Genomic DNA, 18,066 nt, shown 5'->3' on the forward strand with positions numbered 1-18,066 from the left:
AATTATTGAAATTAAAATCTCAGTTACTATTAATAGAAAAAATAATGGTATTACACATTTATAGTATTTGTAGATGTTTTTGTGAATAATCACATGTTGATTAGGCAATATTTATTATATAAATAATATAATAATATTATATAAACAACGTTTCATTTGTACGATCAAGTGCAATTACATAATAATTCGAATATAGATACATCTATTGAATATTACCTATAAGAAATTTATTATCTTAACTTTTACCGCCATGCATCTAAATAGAACATTACATAAATGAGTCTCAATTTTTTATCGAGTTCTCAACAACTTATTTTCGGAGATTTATCACTTTGATTGTTATTCAAAAAAAAATATAATTTACTAGGAAATTAAGGAATAAAGTGAATAGTGGAACATGGAGAGATTATTTACTTGATATGGAGTTTTCATCTAAAAATATTGATTTTTTTTATTATATCAAAAAAAAAAATAATACATTTTTATTAAATAAAGTTTTATTTTAAACTTCTTTATAGAATTTGTGTGTTGTTACCTTAATTGTATCCTCAAATTTGATAAGCATTAAGTCTCGATATCACGAGCATTTTGAAACGCTGAAACAAGAGCATTTAATTGTACTGTTTCACTACAACCAATAGATACCCTTTTTTCTATTTCAGCTAGTTTTATTATTAAATCAATAAGTATCGAATCTGGAAATTCAACTAAAAAGAAATAATTAAAATTATGTGTAATATCTTTTTTTTTTTAAATTTAAAAGAAAGAAACATACTTTTATTTATAAACAAATGAAGTTCTGTTAATATATCTTGTAATGCCAGTCCTTTTTTTAACTTTATGTCTTGTATTTCTGAATATATATTAAGAAAAATTATAATTTGGAGAAACAATAATTCGAATTAATAAGAAAAAAAGGATACTACAATAACACAATTCATATGATTCATTGAATAGCCAATTGACAATGTTTTTTATATCAATTGGAAGAGGGTGTCCAACGCAAGAATAAACATTTTCTTCTGTAACTGCCCCAAAAGCAAGCCATGTACTTTGAAGGACATTCAAAACTTTTCTCATATCTCCTCCACTCAATGTTATTAATGCTTGTTTTCCATCTTCCGTAACATTTAAACTAAAATATATATAAAAAATCATTAATATATATAATATTTTAATATAATCGATACACTTACTTCTCTTCTTTAATAATAATGTCTAATCTTGGCAAAATTTGATCTATAGAAAGAGGGCCAAACCTAAATTTAGTGCACCGAGATTGAAGGGCAGGAATAATTTTACTGAGATAATTACATATAATACAAAATCTTACATTGTCTGTGTACTTCTCTATTACTGAAACAAGTTTTGAATAGAATATATTCTTCATAATTAAAGGAAACTATTAATGTTAGAACTTACTTCTCCTAAGAGCATTCTGTGCATCATTTGTCATAGCATCAGCTTCATCAAGAATGATTAATTTAAAACCAGATCTATACATTGTACCTGTACTTGCAAAACTAAGTATTTGTCCTCTAACTATGTTGATACCTCTGTCATCTGAAGCATTCATTTCTAAAACCTATATAAAAATAACATTCTGTAAAATATAATAAATGTCAAATATATGATAAATATAAATTTTTAACATGAAATATCAAATTGTATAAGATAAAAATAATATAAAATAAAACATCAAACCATTGAATTAAATTGAGCTGGTGTATATAATTTACGTGCACAAGCAAGTATTGTACTTGTTTTTCCTGTGCCAGGAGGTCCATAAAAAAGAAGATGTGGAAGTAAATTTTCATCAATGAATTTATTTACTATAATAAAATAATTTAAAAATTATATCTTTATAAAATCATAAAATTAATATAAATACTAACTAGTTTTAATAATTTCTTCGTGAGATATCAAATCATCCAATTTTTTTGGTCGATATTTTTCTACCCTGAAATAAGAGATTGAAATTTCAGTTTTATTTGATTACTTTTAAAATAAAATTTTAATTTAAATTTAATTTTGAAACAAATGTGCATTTACCATGGTAAATTAGTGCATTGAGTAGATTTTGAAGTCATTATATAATTCGAAATTACGTTATAAACTTCGTAAAAAGTATTCAAGGTTAGAATCTATTCTTTGGTGTCATACAATTAATATCGTTGCCAGGTATTCAAAAACGCGCCATTTTTGTTTTAAATAATACTTATTGATTGGTTCATGATTCATAAACCTATTACGAAAGATAATAATAATAATTCAAATTGTTTAAATATTAAAAAGTGGATATAAATTAAAACAAAAGACTTGCATTTCATATATACAAATCACATATGATATTCATTATTAAAAAATATCAGTCATGAATGATCCAGAATTGTGTCATAAGACTCCTAATTACATACTCCTTATCAAGATTCGATTTAAATTAACTCTACAGGAATACCAAAATGATGATAACTTAAAAACTGAATTTCTCAATACAATAAAACGTGGAAATATGATTCGTTACTATGAAGATGTTTGCAAAGAATTCAATTGGAAAATTGATGAAGATCTTATCAACGCGATGAAGCATAAAAACGAGGTTACATGGAATGAATTAGAGTCTTCTGATAATTCTACTCTTGAGGATACTGAAAAAAAAAATTGGAGAAAAAAATTCGAATTTTTTTGCGAGATTGGTGATCTCGATCGTGCTACAAATATCGCTATTTCAATTTTGAAGGATGAAAGTAATTCATCTAGCATTAGAATTGAAGCTGCTTTTGGCTTATTTAGAATAGCATACATAAGAAATAATATTCGTTCAATGGGAAAAATAATTGCCGAGATAACAGATCTGATGGAAGGATGTCATGCATCGGGTAGCAATTGGTGTTGTCGTAATAAATTGAAAGTATACGAAGCTGTTTATTATCTTGCAACACGAAGCTTTTCCCGTGCTGCAACACTTCTATTGGATTGTATACCTACTTTTGAATCTTATGAACTATTGCCATTCAAAGAAGTAGTAGAATATACATTATTATCTGGAATAATTTCTTTATCTCGATCAGAACTTGATACACAATTTAATGACAATGGACTTCTGCAACAAACATTACTTACAGAAGCACCTAAATATAGAGAATTTTTTTATTCCTTTTATGATTGTCATTACAAAGAGTTCTTCGAAAATCTCGCCTGGATAGAATATGAACTTAAGATAAATCCTTTGTTCCATTTCCATTATCGTTATTACGTAAGAGAGATGCGTTTGAAAGCCTACTCTCAGCTTTTACAAGCATATAGGACTATTAATTTAAATAGAATGGCAACAGAATTTGGTGTGACAGAAGAATTTATAGAACAGGAAATAGCACGTTTCATTGCGAATGGTAAATTGCATTGTAAAATCGATAAAGTGGCTAAAATGATCGTTACTGTTAGTGCCGCTAGTTGCAATAGAGGAAAAGCACCTGACGCTTCATGCGATCAAGAATTGGTTTATCAAAATATAATAAAAAGAGGTGATGCATTACTTAATCGATTAAAAAAACTTGGTCAAATTATTGATTATTAATATATTATATTATATTCTCGAATCATTATATTTGTTTAATATTATGTTAATAATAACATTATTTATATATATTAACACGCAGTTATAATTCTACGAAAGTTGAATTTGCCGCGATAACCGTGTGATCTCTCTTAATATTTAGTTTAAGGTGTTAATTTAAGAACATATTTAAACACGGTGTTTTTTTATTATAATTTAATTAATGTTGTAAATTAATTAATGTTTGTAAAGCAAAATAATATATTTCAAGAATTTTATTAAAGTTATAATTTAAGAAAATATTGAAAATTAATTATCATCTTTCAATTCAATAAGAATACATAGTTAACCTTATTCAAATATAATTTCAAAAATAATATATATTTTACATCAGTTTTCTGTGATCTTTTCCTTTTAATAATTATAGACATATTTAATAAAATTATGGCTTATCGAGTTCTTACAAAATATCCACGATCTATTTATAAAGGAACCAAAGAAGTTAAACAACATTTCAATTATCTGCTTGTATTAGATTTTGAATGCACTTGCAAAAAATATGAAAAAATCGAACCGCAAGAAATTATTGAACTTCCCTGCGCAGCAGTATGTACAAAAAGTTGGAAAATAGTGAATATGTTTCATGAATATATTAAACCAAAAGTTCATCCTCAACTTACTCCATTTTGCACACAACTTACTGGAATTATACAAGATATGGTGGACAAACAACCCCACTTTTCAGAAGTCTTTATGAAATTTTGTAATTGGTTAGAGGAACACAATTATTTCAAAAATGGAAACGATAGTGCATTTGTTACATGTGGTGATTGGGATTTAAAATATATGTTACCAGCTCAATGTAAATTAGAAAACATACAGTTTCCAATACAATTTATGAAATGGATAAACTTGAAAGGTACTTTTTGTGATGCAACAGACTATTATCCACGAAATTTGTTAGATATGCTCTCGTTTTTTAAACTTCCTTTAGAAGGAAAATTACATTCTGGCATAAATGATGTACAAAATATGGTTCAAATAATACAAAATCTTCATTCAAGATATAATGTACAATTTAAGATAAATAATGCAGATTTTGATATCATAAAGCAACATATAAATAAATAAAAAAATTGATTGAAAATTAATTTATTGATAATAAAAATATTGCTTGTATAAAAATTCAAAACTGAATAGCATATTTGTATAATAAATATTTCAATAAAAAATTAATTTTAAAACATCAATTTATAACTGTTTAACATTCACTCTTATTTGTACTTCAAATTTATTGTTTTCCGTATAAATTTCAAGAATCGCATTAAAATTTCGTTCAATTTTTCGTTTGCATTGAATTTTTAATTGAAAATCTCTTCTGGTGGGTATCATTCCTTCAGTAGGGACAATACTTAGATATTCTGTATTTGATAAATGAGTTTCAAATGGCTGTGCTATAGTACAAGAATTTTTTAATGTTACAATTGCTTCTGTTCTAGTTGGTGGAGTTAAAACTACAATAGATGGGCTGATCATAAAATTATTGATATTCATATCATTTTGAATTATAGTATTTTCTACGAGAGTCCTAAAAATTTTGTTTACTTAAATATAATTATTTATGAAAATTATTTGCATTAGAATTACACTGATAATTACACTTACTCTGAAGGTAAAAAACTTTCTGCATTTCCATCATATACATGACTATTTTCACTATAAAGAGAATAAAACATTTGTGATTCATCAGGATTATCATGAAGAACAGACAGAGTTTCGTCAGCACATACTTCCATTGTTAACATTATTTCGTGTTGCCGAATCTCACGACAAAGATCTCCAAAATTTTGCTAAACAACATTTATATTAATAGATTATTTAAAAAAAATTTAAATGAGTAAATTTATTATTATTTACCACTGAATCTCGAATAGGTATTACGTCTGACACTAATTGTTCTCCAGAGAAAACTTTACATATTGGATGAACTATATTTCTAAAAGTTTCATTTTCATTTCCATTCAACTCGCCTGTTTCTTTCATCTTTTTATATAATCTGAAAATGTAATTGGAATTCAAAATAGATTATAAATCAAAATAGATTATAAAGTTTATAAATTTAATATCTTACCTACGAATTCGCAAACGCGTAGGTTCATCTCCGTGAGTAATTAATAATGTTCCAACATGTGATACATCAGATTTTTGCAATAACGCTAAATCTTCTTTTCGTGGATGAAATTCCAGAGTTACCCATTGAACTTCTTTTGGATTTAACAATAATTCAGTTGGATTTACTTGCCAACTTGATATCATAGTAGGATACACAGCTAAAATCATCCAAGAATTATTTAAAAAAATGATAAATATATTTATATTTAACTATTTAAATATTTTTACCTTTTGGTGTTAACTTTATTTTAACATAAGAACATAAATCTCCAGTATTTTGTAATTTTATCTTTGCATTTAAAGAACTTTCTGAATTTAACATACCAAATGACAACCACATTTTTCCATTTGTGTCTTTGAATACTTCTGAAATTTCGACTTTGCTATAACCCCCATAACCATATAGAAATATCTATAAATAATATATTTTAATAATAAATTTATTATTTGATTTATAAGAGTAAAATTTATTTTAATAATAAATTTATTTACTTGTCTTGAAGGTAAAGATTCAGAATCTTCCTTTTTTGATTGATAATGCCTAAATATAATTTTTCCATTTGCTGCACCTATATGATGAGGACTAAATACAACAGACAATGTTCTACTTTCTGAACCTTGCAACGCTAATACAATAGTTGTACCAATGGCTTCTCGTTCTCGAAGAAACTAAAATATTATATTTATTATTGTATAAAAACATAAATGTAAAATATTAATTTATTATAATAAATTAAAAATATTACTCGAAAATTTTTTTCACTATCTGATATAGTAGCTTGTATCTTGATCTTGTTGTTGCTTGTATTGCGAATTGTAAATTCTTTAATTTCAGATTTTCCTATTTTTAAACTATTCCATGACAAAGCAGCATGGGTTGTTTTTATAGGAATTTTATCTCCAGCAACAGTTGAACCTGATACTGAACTAAGAGAAGAATTTCTACCAGATACGCTTGACCTATATTGTATGAAATATTAACAGAACTTCATAAAATTTTAATATAAAATATAATAATAAACTTACTTGCTTGAAACCATACTATGTGGAGAAGAAGGAGAACTTACAGATGATACATATTGAGGAGTTTCACAACGAGGAAAATTTTCATTTTCTCTCTCAGTACATACGCTCGATTCACCAATTATAACATAATGATAAACATTACCAGCAGCAGTTAATTTAATTTTTGTATATCTTTAAATATAAATAAAAATCAATAAAAATAAATTCATAATATTATAAATCTATATATAAAATATGTCTTCTTATATAAATAATATATATAAATAATATCTTCTTACATTTTAGGAATGTCTAAAATTTCTTGTTTATAAGTAATAAAAAAACGTCCAATTTCTTTAGGTTGCATATGTATATTTTCTGGTTCAATTGAAAAATATTTAGAATTTTTTTTTGAATCAATATCTTCGGAAAATGCGGCTAATACAACTATTGGTATCGTTCCAAGATTAATCACGGACAAAGATTTGCTTTGTTTATTAGGAATAATCAAAGGTAAATCTGTTTCAATCACTTCTATTTTAAAAGTTCCTACTTGTACAACAAGAGGAACTTCTTGGATCAATATATTTTCCTCTGAAGAATTGTTTTCAGCTTGAATTATTAAAGTACTATTGAAACGTTGTAAAGATTGTTGTTGTATTTCACTACTTTTCTGTAGAATACCCTTGCATTGAATATTTATAATATATGCATCTTGAGTTTTAAGAATTATGTGTTGTGGTTCTGCTGAATTTTCTAAGCTGAATATTGCTGGTTCATGCTGCATTCAATTAAGATAAAAAAAAATTAAAAAAAGAATAAAAAAATACATTTATTTGAAATTAGATAAAATCATTACCTGTGATATAAAAAATTTAATAAGAACATCAACATTGTTTTTATTTTTTATTGTAATAGGCAGAATTGTCACACTATTCTCAACAACATATTGAAAATCTAATTCCTTTTTTTGTAAAGGATTTGATACACTTATATTGATTTCTTCAGGTTTGAAACAAATAATATGTTTCATAGTCCATTCAAATTTTGCTACCACATCTAATACTGTTATGTTTACAACAGTTATAATTGGTTTACTCATTTTCACTACTGTTGCAATAATCTAAATATATAAATTAATATATATCATTTTTTTTTAAATTTTTATATTAAAATATATATTTTTTTTTTACCTTAAAAAATTTTTCTGAATTTGGTTTAACAAGAACAACATTGTTTGGTGATGTAAGTTGAATAATTTCTTTATCTCCTTGAATTTGATTTATATTTAATGAACAAAGCATCCATTTATCACTTTTATTTAAAAGTTCAATGTCAGTCTCTCTAGATAGACCAACAATACAATTACATAATTCTTCCGTATTTTTGCCAATAATAACATCTATAAGAAATAAAAAAATAACAATTAATAAAAAAGCAAAGAATTATATAATTTTTCTTGTTGTTGTGCTATAATATCATACTATTAATATAAGATTGAGTTTCTTTTGAATAATCTTGTATAGAAGTTTCTAATTTATCTTTATATGAAATATTTTCCTTTTTTATATCATCTTTTTTTTCTATTTCTTTCTTCTCAAGTTTAACAAACTGTTTCTCATGATTAATTATTGTGTTAATTTTTGAAATACAAGGTGATACTTCTTTTTTTATATAGTTTGGAAGAGTTAGTTTAGAATCTTCCAATAATAATTTAAAATCTAAAATTCATAATTTTTTTTTAAGTGAATCATAGAAAAAAATTTTAAACCTATTATTGGTTAGTTGAATGAAATTTTTGGAAAATAAAATGTATATACCTTCATTATGTGAAGATGGTAATTTTTCATTACTTATTTCTTTCTTAAGTTCTTGATAAGCAACTTCAACATTTGCTTTTACACCTGAGTTAGAATCAAATGAAAGCATTCTTGGAATAGAATGTTTAATACCTATAGTTTCATTAATGATTTTACTATCTAGAGATAATTTTGTTGTAAGATTTAATAATCCTATATCTTTTTTAAAATTATCTATATCCCTACTTGGAGTAATAGGCATAGATTTTCTATTTGAAGGCATTAATGTATAAGTATCTCTAATTAGATTCTCTTCTTGCATGCGCAAGGATTTCCTTTTTTTTTTTGCCATGATAAGTTGATCTACTAATCTTCTAGGTGTACCATTATCAATATCCTGTAATGCTTGAGCAATACTGGTCAAACTCATAACACTATGTTCTTCTATATCTTTCATCGTATTTTGCATATTTTGAGTTTTATCTTTACTAGCAATAGATCCAATTGAAAAATCTATAAAAAAAAATAATTTTTTATATATATATATATATATGATATTTGTTTAAATAAATAAAGTAAATAATAATACCTTCTGTTACAATAGTTGAATCAACTAGTGGTATAATTTGATCTTTTTTTTTTGGACTATTTATAGACAAACCTAAACTTGGCCTTTCTACTGCATTATCTGATAATTCTCCAAAATTTCCACATTTTCTTCTAAAAAATTCACCTATAGATACCTTACGTCCAGCACAAGATCTAAAATTTGATCATATAATGTATTAAATTTGAATATATTATAATGTAAAATATTTATAATTCTATACTTACTCCACTGATATATCTAGTTCACCAATTACACCAGAAAAACAAGATAAATCTAAATGTTCTTTTCCAGTAGAAGTTGTGGGAAGAGCATAGGAATAATTTTGTTGCCAAGAAGCTTCATCAGCTATGAATTGACTAGCCATTTCAGAAGCAGGACGAAAATCTTCATTACTAAATTGAGCCATAAATTCAGCAGTAGTTGTATCAAATGTTATTGTATTTAAGTTTTTGCTTGATGATAATGATGATAAACATTTTTCTGAATTTCTACTTAATCCTGATGAACGTGCACTTATCTCATTTGGTTCAAAAATAACCTGAATATGAAATTCATTTAATCATTTAATCAATTAATCATTCTGATTAATTTTTTATAAAAAAATTATACTTACACTACTTGTTTTATTAATAAATGAATGTGAATTGTTTTCATTTTGAAAAATAATTTGATTGGAATCAATCAGTGCAGGACTAATATTATCAGATAAGTTTTGAATATTTACATCATTTTCTTTATTTATATCTGAAATGTAAATCAAAAAAATATATATTCATTGTTAATCTATAAAAAAGTTATGTTAAAAAAAATAAATTTTTACCATGTATAGTAAAAGTAGTTTTTAAATCACTACATCTTTGAAGTAATTTTCTAACAAGTTCATGTTCTGAATTTAAATTATTCTCATCACATTTTTCTATTTCTTCCAATCCACTTACTTCAGCTAAAACTATAAAAATTTATTATTTTTTAAAAAGCATAATATAATATTATAATTTAAAAAACTTACAAGAAGACATATCATTAAGTATACCAAGAGATGATTCATCACATTTCTCTGTCATACTTTTACATCTAATAGATTCATTAATAGGTTCATTAATATTTTTATCAGGAACTTTACTTTCAAATCTGTAAAGATTAATTAATTTTTATATTATTATTATTTGATTTATATATATATANCACGTGTTTTTTCTTTGTACAGTCGAAGTTGCTTGTGGTTGAGGAGTATTTAATACGGTCACATCAATCAAATCTGCATCTGTAAGTTTGGATGGTGTGAACATTGTCAAAATTTTTCTTTGTCTGCCGTTCAATTACTTTGGTCACTATTCTCTTATGACAATAGTTTGTATACATAAAAGATTCTGAGCGATTTACTAATCGCCAAATTATTGAAACAAAGAGAAAATTGTACCATATTATTATTAACGTATTATTTGACAGTTAATCGATTTTAGCATTCAAATTTGAAAGTATTGTAATCATTAATCACAGAATAAGAAATTCTTACTAAGTTGGATCAACATCACATATACGATAAACATAATGAAACTGCCATCTGGTTAAGTAATAACGAAATAACATTGTTTGCATGTTCATAGTATTATAAAAAAATTTTGATGTGTGATAATGTTATGAAAAATTTAGAGTTATTAATTTACTATAATTTACTAAGATGTTCAAAAGAAAAATTTATATCTTAATAAACTTATATCATTGAATAATAATGAAATATTATATAAATGCGACAATAAAAAAATAATAAATTAGAAACATTTATATTTCAAAACCATGAAAGGATAGCAACATATTGACAATACAATTTAATACAATTAATAAAATGATAAAAATGGAAAGAAAAAGACTAAATTATGAGAATAAACTAATATTAGCACCAATGGTACGAATAGGTACTCTTCCTATGCGTCTTCTTGCACTCGATTACGGTGCTGATGTAGTATATACGGAAGAATTAATAGATTGGAAATTGTTACGATCATTTCGTCGTGAAAATGGTAAGAAAATGTTAGTAAGAAAATGTTAGCATTAAGATTAAAAAATAATTTAATCTAAAGAATAATGAGAAAAATTATTTTACAATACCTTAATTACTTTAAAATACATTTTTTTAGATGTTTTGGGAACAATTGACTATATAGACAAAACGGATGGTACAGTAACTTTTCGAACTTGTCCCAAAGAGAAAGATAAAGTAGTTTTACAAATCGGTACTTGTGATGCAGCAAGAGCATTAAAAGTAGCTAAAATGGTAGAACAAGATGTTGCTGGAATTGATTTAAATATGGGTTGTCCCAAACTGTTTTCCTTAATAGGAAAAATGGGAGCAGCTCTTTTGAAAGAACCAGAAACAGCTACAAATATTTTGAAAACTTTAGTAGATAATTTGAATATTCCAGTAACTTGTAAAATTCGTGTATTACCAGATATAGATAAGACTATAGAACTTTGTGAACTTTTACAATCAACTGGTATAGCAGCAATTGCTGTTCATGGTCGTACTGTTCATGAAAGACCACAACATATGAATCGCAATGAAGTTCTAAAAAAAATTTCTAATAGACTTTCTATACCAGTTATAGCAAATGGAGGATCAAAAGAAATACAGAAATATTCTGATATTTTCAAGTAATAGTTCACTTAAATTTTATTTCTATTATATATTGTTGTTTATATCATTTATGTATAATTATATTATTGTATAATTTAAAAATAACTATAGTTATTTATAGATTTAAGGAAATAACAGGATGCAGTAGTGTAATGCTTGCACGTGCAGCTGAATGGAATTGTTCAATATTTAGTGAAAAAGGTTTACTTCCTATGGAAGATGTGATAAAATCATATTTAAAATATGCTGTAGATTGTGATAATTCACCTTCCAATACTAAGTATTGTATACAAAATATACTTAGAGAACAACAAGAATCAATACTAGGCAAAAAGTTTCTTAGTTCTCAAACTTTAGAACAAATATGGTATGAGTTATATTATTAAAATATGAGTTATATTATACAATTATTTATAAATTGATAACATAATATCATTTATAAATATCTTGCTTTAGCAATTTATGGGATTTAAGTGATTATTTTTATTTGAAGAAAAAGGAATTTGAAGAAAAAGGTTTATTAGGAAGATCTCAAGTTTCACCTATGAGAGAAGATGAAAAACAGGTTCAATCATGTAATAAAAGGAAGATTTTAGAGGAAGAAGATGTAATTTTAATGCATTGTGCGTTTTTAAGAAATAATTATATAACAGATCTTGAATTACCAAAAACTGTATTACACAAGTGGACACAAACTCAAAGAAAGAAAATGCCAAACTATAATACACAACAAAAAGGAAAATTATTCCGTTCTATTGTTACTGTCGATGGACGGAAATATGGATCATCTTTCTGGTATAAATAAATAAAAAAATTATATGTATATTACATTATATATTCTTATTTTATTAAAGTTAATTATTAAAATGTCTTTAAAATTATTTTAAGGGAAAAAAATAAAAAATGGGCAGAACAAGGTGCTGCTTTAGTTTGTCTTTTTTCTTTAGGTCTAATCAGTGAAAAAACTTTTGATACAAACAGCAATGTTCCTTCTTGACAGTATATAAATAAAGCACAAGAATAATTGAAAGTACTAAATAAATACTCTTGAAAATATCTTACATTATCTTATAAAATTTAATCTTGTATTTTTTTATCTGATTTATTATCAATAAAAAACATTTTTCAGATATATATAAATTTAAAACTTACTTATTTCTAAAAACCTAACAACATATAGCATATATAATATATGTATATATAATATTATATATAACATACATAATATATAATATATATATATTAATATTTTGAAATGTTTAAAATATATTACAATAATTAAATTATTGTTAGAATATTCATTTCAGTATCTTCGTGTATAAATGTAATGAAATATCTTTTTACAATTTTTAAAAATTAATCATTAGTGATTTTTTAAGAATTATTTAAGTTATTTAAGAATAATTATGATATAAATTAATATTTTTGTTATTTAAAAGACAAAAAATTCAATAATGTAAACAGAAATTTCTTATAGAATTTATTTTATTTTAAAAATTATAATTATCTTTCATATTAACTTTATAGCTTTATAAATTGAAAAATATATATGTATATTAAATTATCTTACTGAGTTTTGTATCTATATTATATTTTTTCTATGACTAACCATTTTTCCATTATGTATATACTCTAAGTTTTTTGCATTCTATCTTTAAAGCATTTAGCTTATTTTACGTATGTTTATTAAATTGTGAAAATTATTAATTTCTTTAATTTTTTTAATTGTAAATGTAATAAAAAAGATTATTTATAATTTGACTAAGTTTAATAATGGGTCCTCCAAAACGTTTCAAAAAAGACAATGGTATAAACTTATTTTTTATTTTAAAATTAAAAAGTTTAAAAAATTTTACAATTTTTTAACTATTAATTTTATTACTTTTATAACATTTTCTATAAATTAAAATTTAAAATTATACTACGTATAAAGAAAACAAAATTGTTTGATATTGCAATAAAAACTATCATTTATTTTTATAGACAGAGGTAAATGGAAAAAACGTAAGGAAGATCCAGAAGAATACAATGAAGATGATACCTTAGATGATAATGAAACTGAAGGTATACCTGATGCAGCTAAAAATGATGTTGAAAAACAAGATGATACAGCATTGGAAGATGAATTTGGTGCAAAAGATTATCGTTCACAAATGATTTTAAAACCTGATTGTGCTTTAAGACCACTTTGGGTGGTAAGACATTAAAATTAATTTATTTTTCATAATTTTTTAAATATAAGAATTATTTTATTATTACATAAATATTTTTAGGCACCAAATGGACATATTTTTTTGGAATCTTTTTCACCTGTATATAAACATGCTCATGACTTTTTAATTGCTATCTCAGAACCTGTGTGTCGTCCAGAACATATTCATGAAGTAAAAATACTATTACAAATTCATTTATATAATATTTATAAAATTATAATATTTTAAATTTTATGTTTCAGTATAAATTAACTGCTTATTCTTTATATGCTGCTGTAAGTGTTGGTCTTCAAACACATGATATAATAGAATATTTAAAAAGACTTAGTAAAACCAGCATTCCTGATGGGATTATAGAATTTATTAAATTATGTACATTGTCATATGGTAAAGTAAAATTAGTATTAAAACACAATAAATATTTTGTTGAATCTCCATATCCAGAAGTATTACAAAGATTATTGAAAGATCCTGTAATTCAAGAATGTAGATTAAAGAAAAATGTAGAAGATGATAAAGATGAAATAATTACAAATGTTCAAAATAAAACAAAAACACCACAGGTATAATTGTATATTAATTATATCACTATTTTAATGAAATATAATATTAATAATCTCTATTCTTTAGTTTGGAGCAAAAGCCATAACTAATGTTCCTACTGGAACTACCAAAGTAACAGAACCAACTAATGATCAGGTTCCAGCAGAAACAGCTACTGTTCCTGAAGATATAACTACTTTTTATGATAAAATAGATAAAGAGGATGAAGATGAAGAAGAAGAGCATGAATTAAAAACAGTTAGCTTTGAAGTAAATCAGGTATTTTTGAATTTTTATTTGAGATTATAAGAAATTTATAAATGTAAAAAATTCATAAATATTTATATTAAAAGTTTTTTTACAGGAAAAAATTGAAGTTATACAAAAAAGATGTATTGAATTGGAATATCCTTTATTAGCAGAATATGATTTTCGTAATGATACTATAAATCCAGATATAAAGTACAATAAAATAGTATATATAATAAAATTATATTTAATACAAATGATAAAAGATATTTAAAAATTAATAAATTATATTTTAGCATTGACTTGAAACCATCAGCTGTACTGAGACCCTATCAGGAGAAGAGTTTAAGAAAAATGTTTGGAAATGGACGAGCTAGATCGGGAGTCATAGTTTTACCTTGTGGTGCTGGCAAAAGTTTAGTTGGAGTAACAGCTTGTTGTACAGTTCGAAAACGTGCATTGGTATTATGTAATTCTGGAGTGTCGGTAGAACAATGGAAGCAGCAATTTAAAATGTGGTCTACTGCGGATGATTCAATGATTTGTCGATTTACGAGCGAAGCGAAAGATAAGCCTATGGGTTGTGGAATTTTAATTACAACATATTCTATGATTACTCATACTCAGAAACGTTCATGGGAAGCAGAACAAACTATGCGATGGCTTCAAGAACAAGAATGGGGAATTATGGTTTTAGATGGCAATATACCTTTTTTAATAGATTAAATTGATTGAAAAAATTATATTTTTTCATTAAATTATTTAATATTGTTATATTTATAGAGGTACATACAATTCCTGCAAAAATGTTTAGAAGAGTCTTAACAATTGTTCAATCTCATTGTAAATTGGGATTGACCGCGACATTACTTCGAGAAGATGACAAAATTGCTGATCTCAATTTTCTGATTGGGCCTAAACTGTACGAGGCCAACTGGTTAGAATTACAAAAAAGGGGTTTTATTGCAAGAGTACAATGTGCCGAAGTTTGGTGTCCTATGACACCTGAATTTTATAGAGAATATCTTGGTTGTAAAATGAGTAAAAAATTGGTAGGTTTTAATTTTAATTTAATTTAATTTGATATAATATTTTTGAATTTTCAATATTATTCTATTTATAGTTACTTTATGTAATGAATCCTAATAAATTTCGTTGCTGCCAATATTTGATACGATATCATGAAAGGCGTGGCGATAAAACCATTGTTTTCTCGGATAACGTTTTTGCTTTGAAGCATTATGCTATTAAAATGAATAAACCGTATATCTATGGGCCCACTAGTCAAGTAAGTATAAACGTAAAAAAGAAAATTGCAACAATTGTAAGATATATAACGATAAAATTAATTTTAGAGTGAACGAATACAAATTTTGCAAAACTTTAAATTCAATACTAAAGTGAATACTATATTTGTCAGTAAAGTAGCTGATACTTCTTTTGATTTACCAGAAGCTAATGTATTGATTCAAATATCTTCACACGGTGGTTCACGGCGTCAAGAAGCACAACGTTTAGGACGAATTTTAAGAGCTAAAAAAGGTATAGTTTTTTTAAAATCATTTTACATAAAATCTATTAATCATATTAATTGTAAATATTATTATGCTTTTTTATAGGTGCCATTGCGGAGGAATATAATGCATTTTTTTATACGTTAGTATCGCAAGATACGATGGAAATGAATTACTCGCGAAAACGCCAACGTTTCCTTGTCAATCAAGGATATGCTTATAAAGTCATTACAAAACTTGCAGGAATGGAAGAGGTACATATTAAAATAATATTTCATTAATAATAATACTTTATTTGTTTAATTATTAGGAAATTATCTTTTAACTAATTTTTGGAAGTAAAACTCTAATTTTTCCAATTCCAGATACGCATATACTTTTAAAATTTATTTTTAAATATGTATTTTAAAATAAAATACGAATATTTTTTTCCATATTAATAATTTTTAGAATAATTATTCAGATAAATAACATTTTGATTCTAATTCTATGATAATTAACCGAACACTATTATAATTAATAATAATTAAATAAAAATATTTTAAAATTATTTCAAATTTTATTAATTTAATTATTAATTTAATTATTAAAATAGGAGCCAGATTTGATGTATACATCTCGAGAAGAACAAGGACATTTGTTACAACAAGTCCTATCTGCCAGTGATATGGATGCAGACGAAGAAAGAATACCAGGAGAAGGTCCAAGACCTGTAAGTTTTTTGACATTAAAAAATATGTTAATCAAATCATAATATCATATATTGTTCTATTTTATTTAAATTATTGTTATTTCAGATTGTACGTAAAGCTGGAAACATGACATCAATGTCTGGTGCAGATGATGCAGTTTATTATGAATATAAAAAAGCTCCTAGTTCATCTACAGCAAACAAACATCCATTATTTAAAAAATTTAGAGCATAGTAAATTTTAATTATGTATATATAAAATTATTTCAAATTTATCATTGTTTACTAATTAATTCGATATTTATATGTGTATAAAAATCTTCTTCAAAGTAAATATCATTTTTTTACTATGTAAAAAAATTTCAATTTAAATATGAACTCTGCATTTTGTTTCTTAATTATGTTTTTTAAAGAGCAAGAATTAATAATTTGCATTGCTCGTAACATAGTTCATAGGTCTCTATTCTTTGTATATCTAATACGCCTGTTTGCACGATTTATGTGTTAGCAATACAATTTACGCCAATGTAAATTATCCGATGGATAGTTGACACAAAGAATGCGATAAAAATATTCCTGATAAATTTGTTGGTCTGGAGCGATAATCATAAAGTACCTGTAGTATACGTTTATTAACGTTATATTTACTCGATTTCACTTAAATAAACCGAAAATATAAATTTGTGTATATATTTTTCATGTTTATTTTATATATATAAATTATATTATAAAATTTGATGTATATGTTATAATGTAACATACATTAAATTTATTTTATATATACAATTGATATAGCTAAAATAATTATTAATATTAGTTATTATAGCATAATAAAGAAAATAATTAAAAACTTAAATTATTGCTTTTAATCTTGTTATTTTATTTAATTTAACTTTCTTTTTAAATATTTAATAGATTAATTAATTCTGTTTTAAATTTGTCAAAAAATAAAATATAAAATTATGGATATATGATAATATATCCAACAAAACAAATATCTATTATTTTATTATCAAATGATTCATTTATTTTTGATTAAAAAATCTATGTCGTATGATAACAACATATTTGAGTCTTAA

At 24.6% G+C, this 18,066-nt stretch overlaps 5 protein-coding genes across 10 annotated transcripts; 3 read left to right on the forward strand and 2 right to left on the reverse strand.

Moving 5' to 3' along the window:
• Positions 1–424: 424 nt before the first annotated feature.
• LOC122717977 (replication factor C subunit 5) lies at positions 425–3,103 on the reverse strand. 4 transcript variants are annotated; one of them, XM_043942576.1, is made up of 9 exons: positions 2,989–3,103; positions 2,053–2,245; positions 1,896–1,960; positions 1,744–1,832; positions 1,423–1,585; positions 1,197–1,356; positions 924–1,135; positions 776–853; positions 425–707 (listed from the first exon to the last, which is right to left on the reverse strand). In XM_043942576.1, exons 2-9 carry the CDS (start codon positions 2,088–2,090, stop codon positions 565–567), a joined length of 948 nt encoding a protein of 315 aa, XP_043798511.1. In that variant the 5' UTR covers positions 2,091–2,245; positions 2,989–3,103; the 3' UTR covers positions 425–564. The 4 variants fall into 4 exon arrangements, with proteins under 4 accessions (XP_043798511.1, XP_043798512.1, XP_043798513.1 ...); XM_043942575.1 differs by having other exon boundaries at positions 427–707; positions 1,705–1,832; XM_043942578.1 differs by lacking the exons at positions 2,053–2,245; positions 2,989–3,103 and having other exon boundaries at positions 426–707; positions 1,761–1,832; positions 1,896–1,956.
• LOC122717979 (26S proteasome non-ATPase regulatory subunit 6-like) lies at positions 2,360–4,793 on the forward strand. The gene is made up of 2 exons (XM_043942579.1): positions 2,360–3,524; positions 3,984–4,793. The coding sequence occupies exons 1-2, from the start codon at positions 2,375–2,377 to the stop codon at positions 4,685–4,687; spliced, it is 1,854 nt and encodes a 617-aa protein (XP_043798514.1). The 5' UTR covers positions 2,360–2,374; the 3' UTR covers positions 4,688–4,793.
• LOC122717976 lies at positions 4,687–10,611 on the reverse strand. Of its 2 annotated transcripts, XM_043942573.1 has the most exons (19): positions 10,331–10,611; positions 10,152–10,273; positions 9,963–10,091; positions 9,756–9,886; positions 9,367–9,680; positions 9,122–9,294; positions 8,554–9,045; positions 8,218–8,454; positions 7,927–8,135; positions 7,593–7,856; positions 7,033–7,514; positions 6,755–6,925; positions 6,475–6,688; positions 6,221–6,397; positions 5,957–6,140; positions 5,688–5,886; positions 5,474–5,612; positions 5,222–5,406; positions 4,687–5,144 (listed from the first exon to the last, which is right to left on the reverse strand). In XM_043942573.1, exons 1-19 carry the CDS (start codon positions 10,429–10,431, stop codon positions 4,808–4,810), a joined length of 4,260 nt encoding a protein of 1,419 aa, XP_043798508.1. In that variant the 5' UTR covers positions 10,432–10,611; the 3' UTR covers positions 4,687–4,807. The 2 variants fall into 2 exon arrangements, with proteins under 2 accessions (XP_043798508.1, XP_043798509.1); XM_043942574.1 differs by lacking the exon at positions 8,218–8,454.
• Positions 10,612–10,817: 206 nt separating this feature from the next.
• LOC122718026 (tRNA-dihydrouridine(20) synthase [NAD(P)+]-like) lies at positions 10,818–12,853 on the forward strand. Of its 2 annotated transcripts, none has more exons than XM_043942676.1 (5): positions 10,818–11,163; positions 11,281–11,794; positions 11,899–12,144; positions 12,234–12,572; positions 12,666–12,853. In XM_043942676.1, exons 1-5 carry the CDS (start codon positions 10,989–10,991, stop codon positions 12,772–12,774), a joined length of 1,383 nt encoding a protein of 460 aa, XP_043798611.1. In that variant the 5' UTR covers positions 10,818–10,988; the 3' UTR covers positions 12,775–12,853. The 2 variants fall into 2 exon arrangements, with proteins under 2 accessions (XP_043798611.1, XP_043798612.1); XM_043942677.1 differs by having other exon boundaries at positions 11,035–11,173.
• Positions 12,854–13,413: 560 nt separating this feature from the next.
• LOC122717909 (general transcription and DNA repair factor IIH helicase subunit XPB) lies at positions 13,414–17,667 on the forward strand. Its single transcript, XM_043942424.1, has 13 exons — positions 13,414–13,584; positions 13,761–13,972; positions 14,051–14,161; positions 14,233–14,553; positions 14,621–14,812; positions 14,898–14,995; positions 15,079–15,482; positions 15,566–15,834; positions 15,906–16,070; positions 16,138–16,324; positions 16,402–16,550; positions 16,892–17,008; positions 17,094–17,667. The coding sequence occupies exons 1-13, from the start codon at positions 13,551–13,553 to the stop codon at positions 17,220–17,222; spliced, it is 2,388 nt and encodes a 795-aa protein (XP_043798359.1). The 5' UTR covers positions 13,414–13,550; the 3' UTR covers positions 17,223–17,667.
• Positions 17,668–18,066: the final 399 nt, after the last annotated feature.

The sequence above is a fragment of the Apis laboriosa genome, unplaced genomic scaffold, assembly GCF_014066325.1.
Source record: "Apis laboriosa isolate Shangri-la unplaced genomic scaffold, ASM1406632v1 scaffold5_cov152, whole genome shotgun sequence".
In the NCBI taxonomy this organism is placed as follows: domain Eukaryota; kingdom Metazoa; phylum Arthropoda; class Insecta; order Hymenoptera; family Apidae; genus Apis; species Apis laboriosa.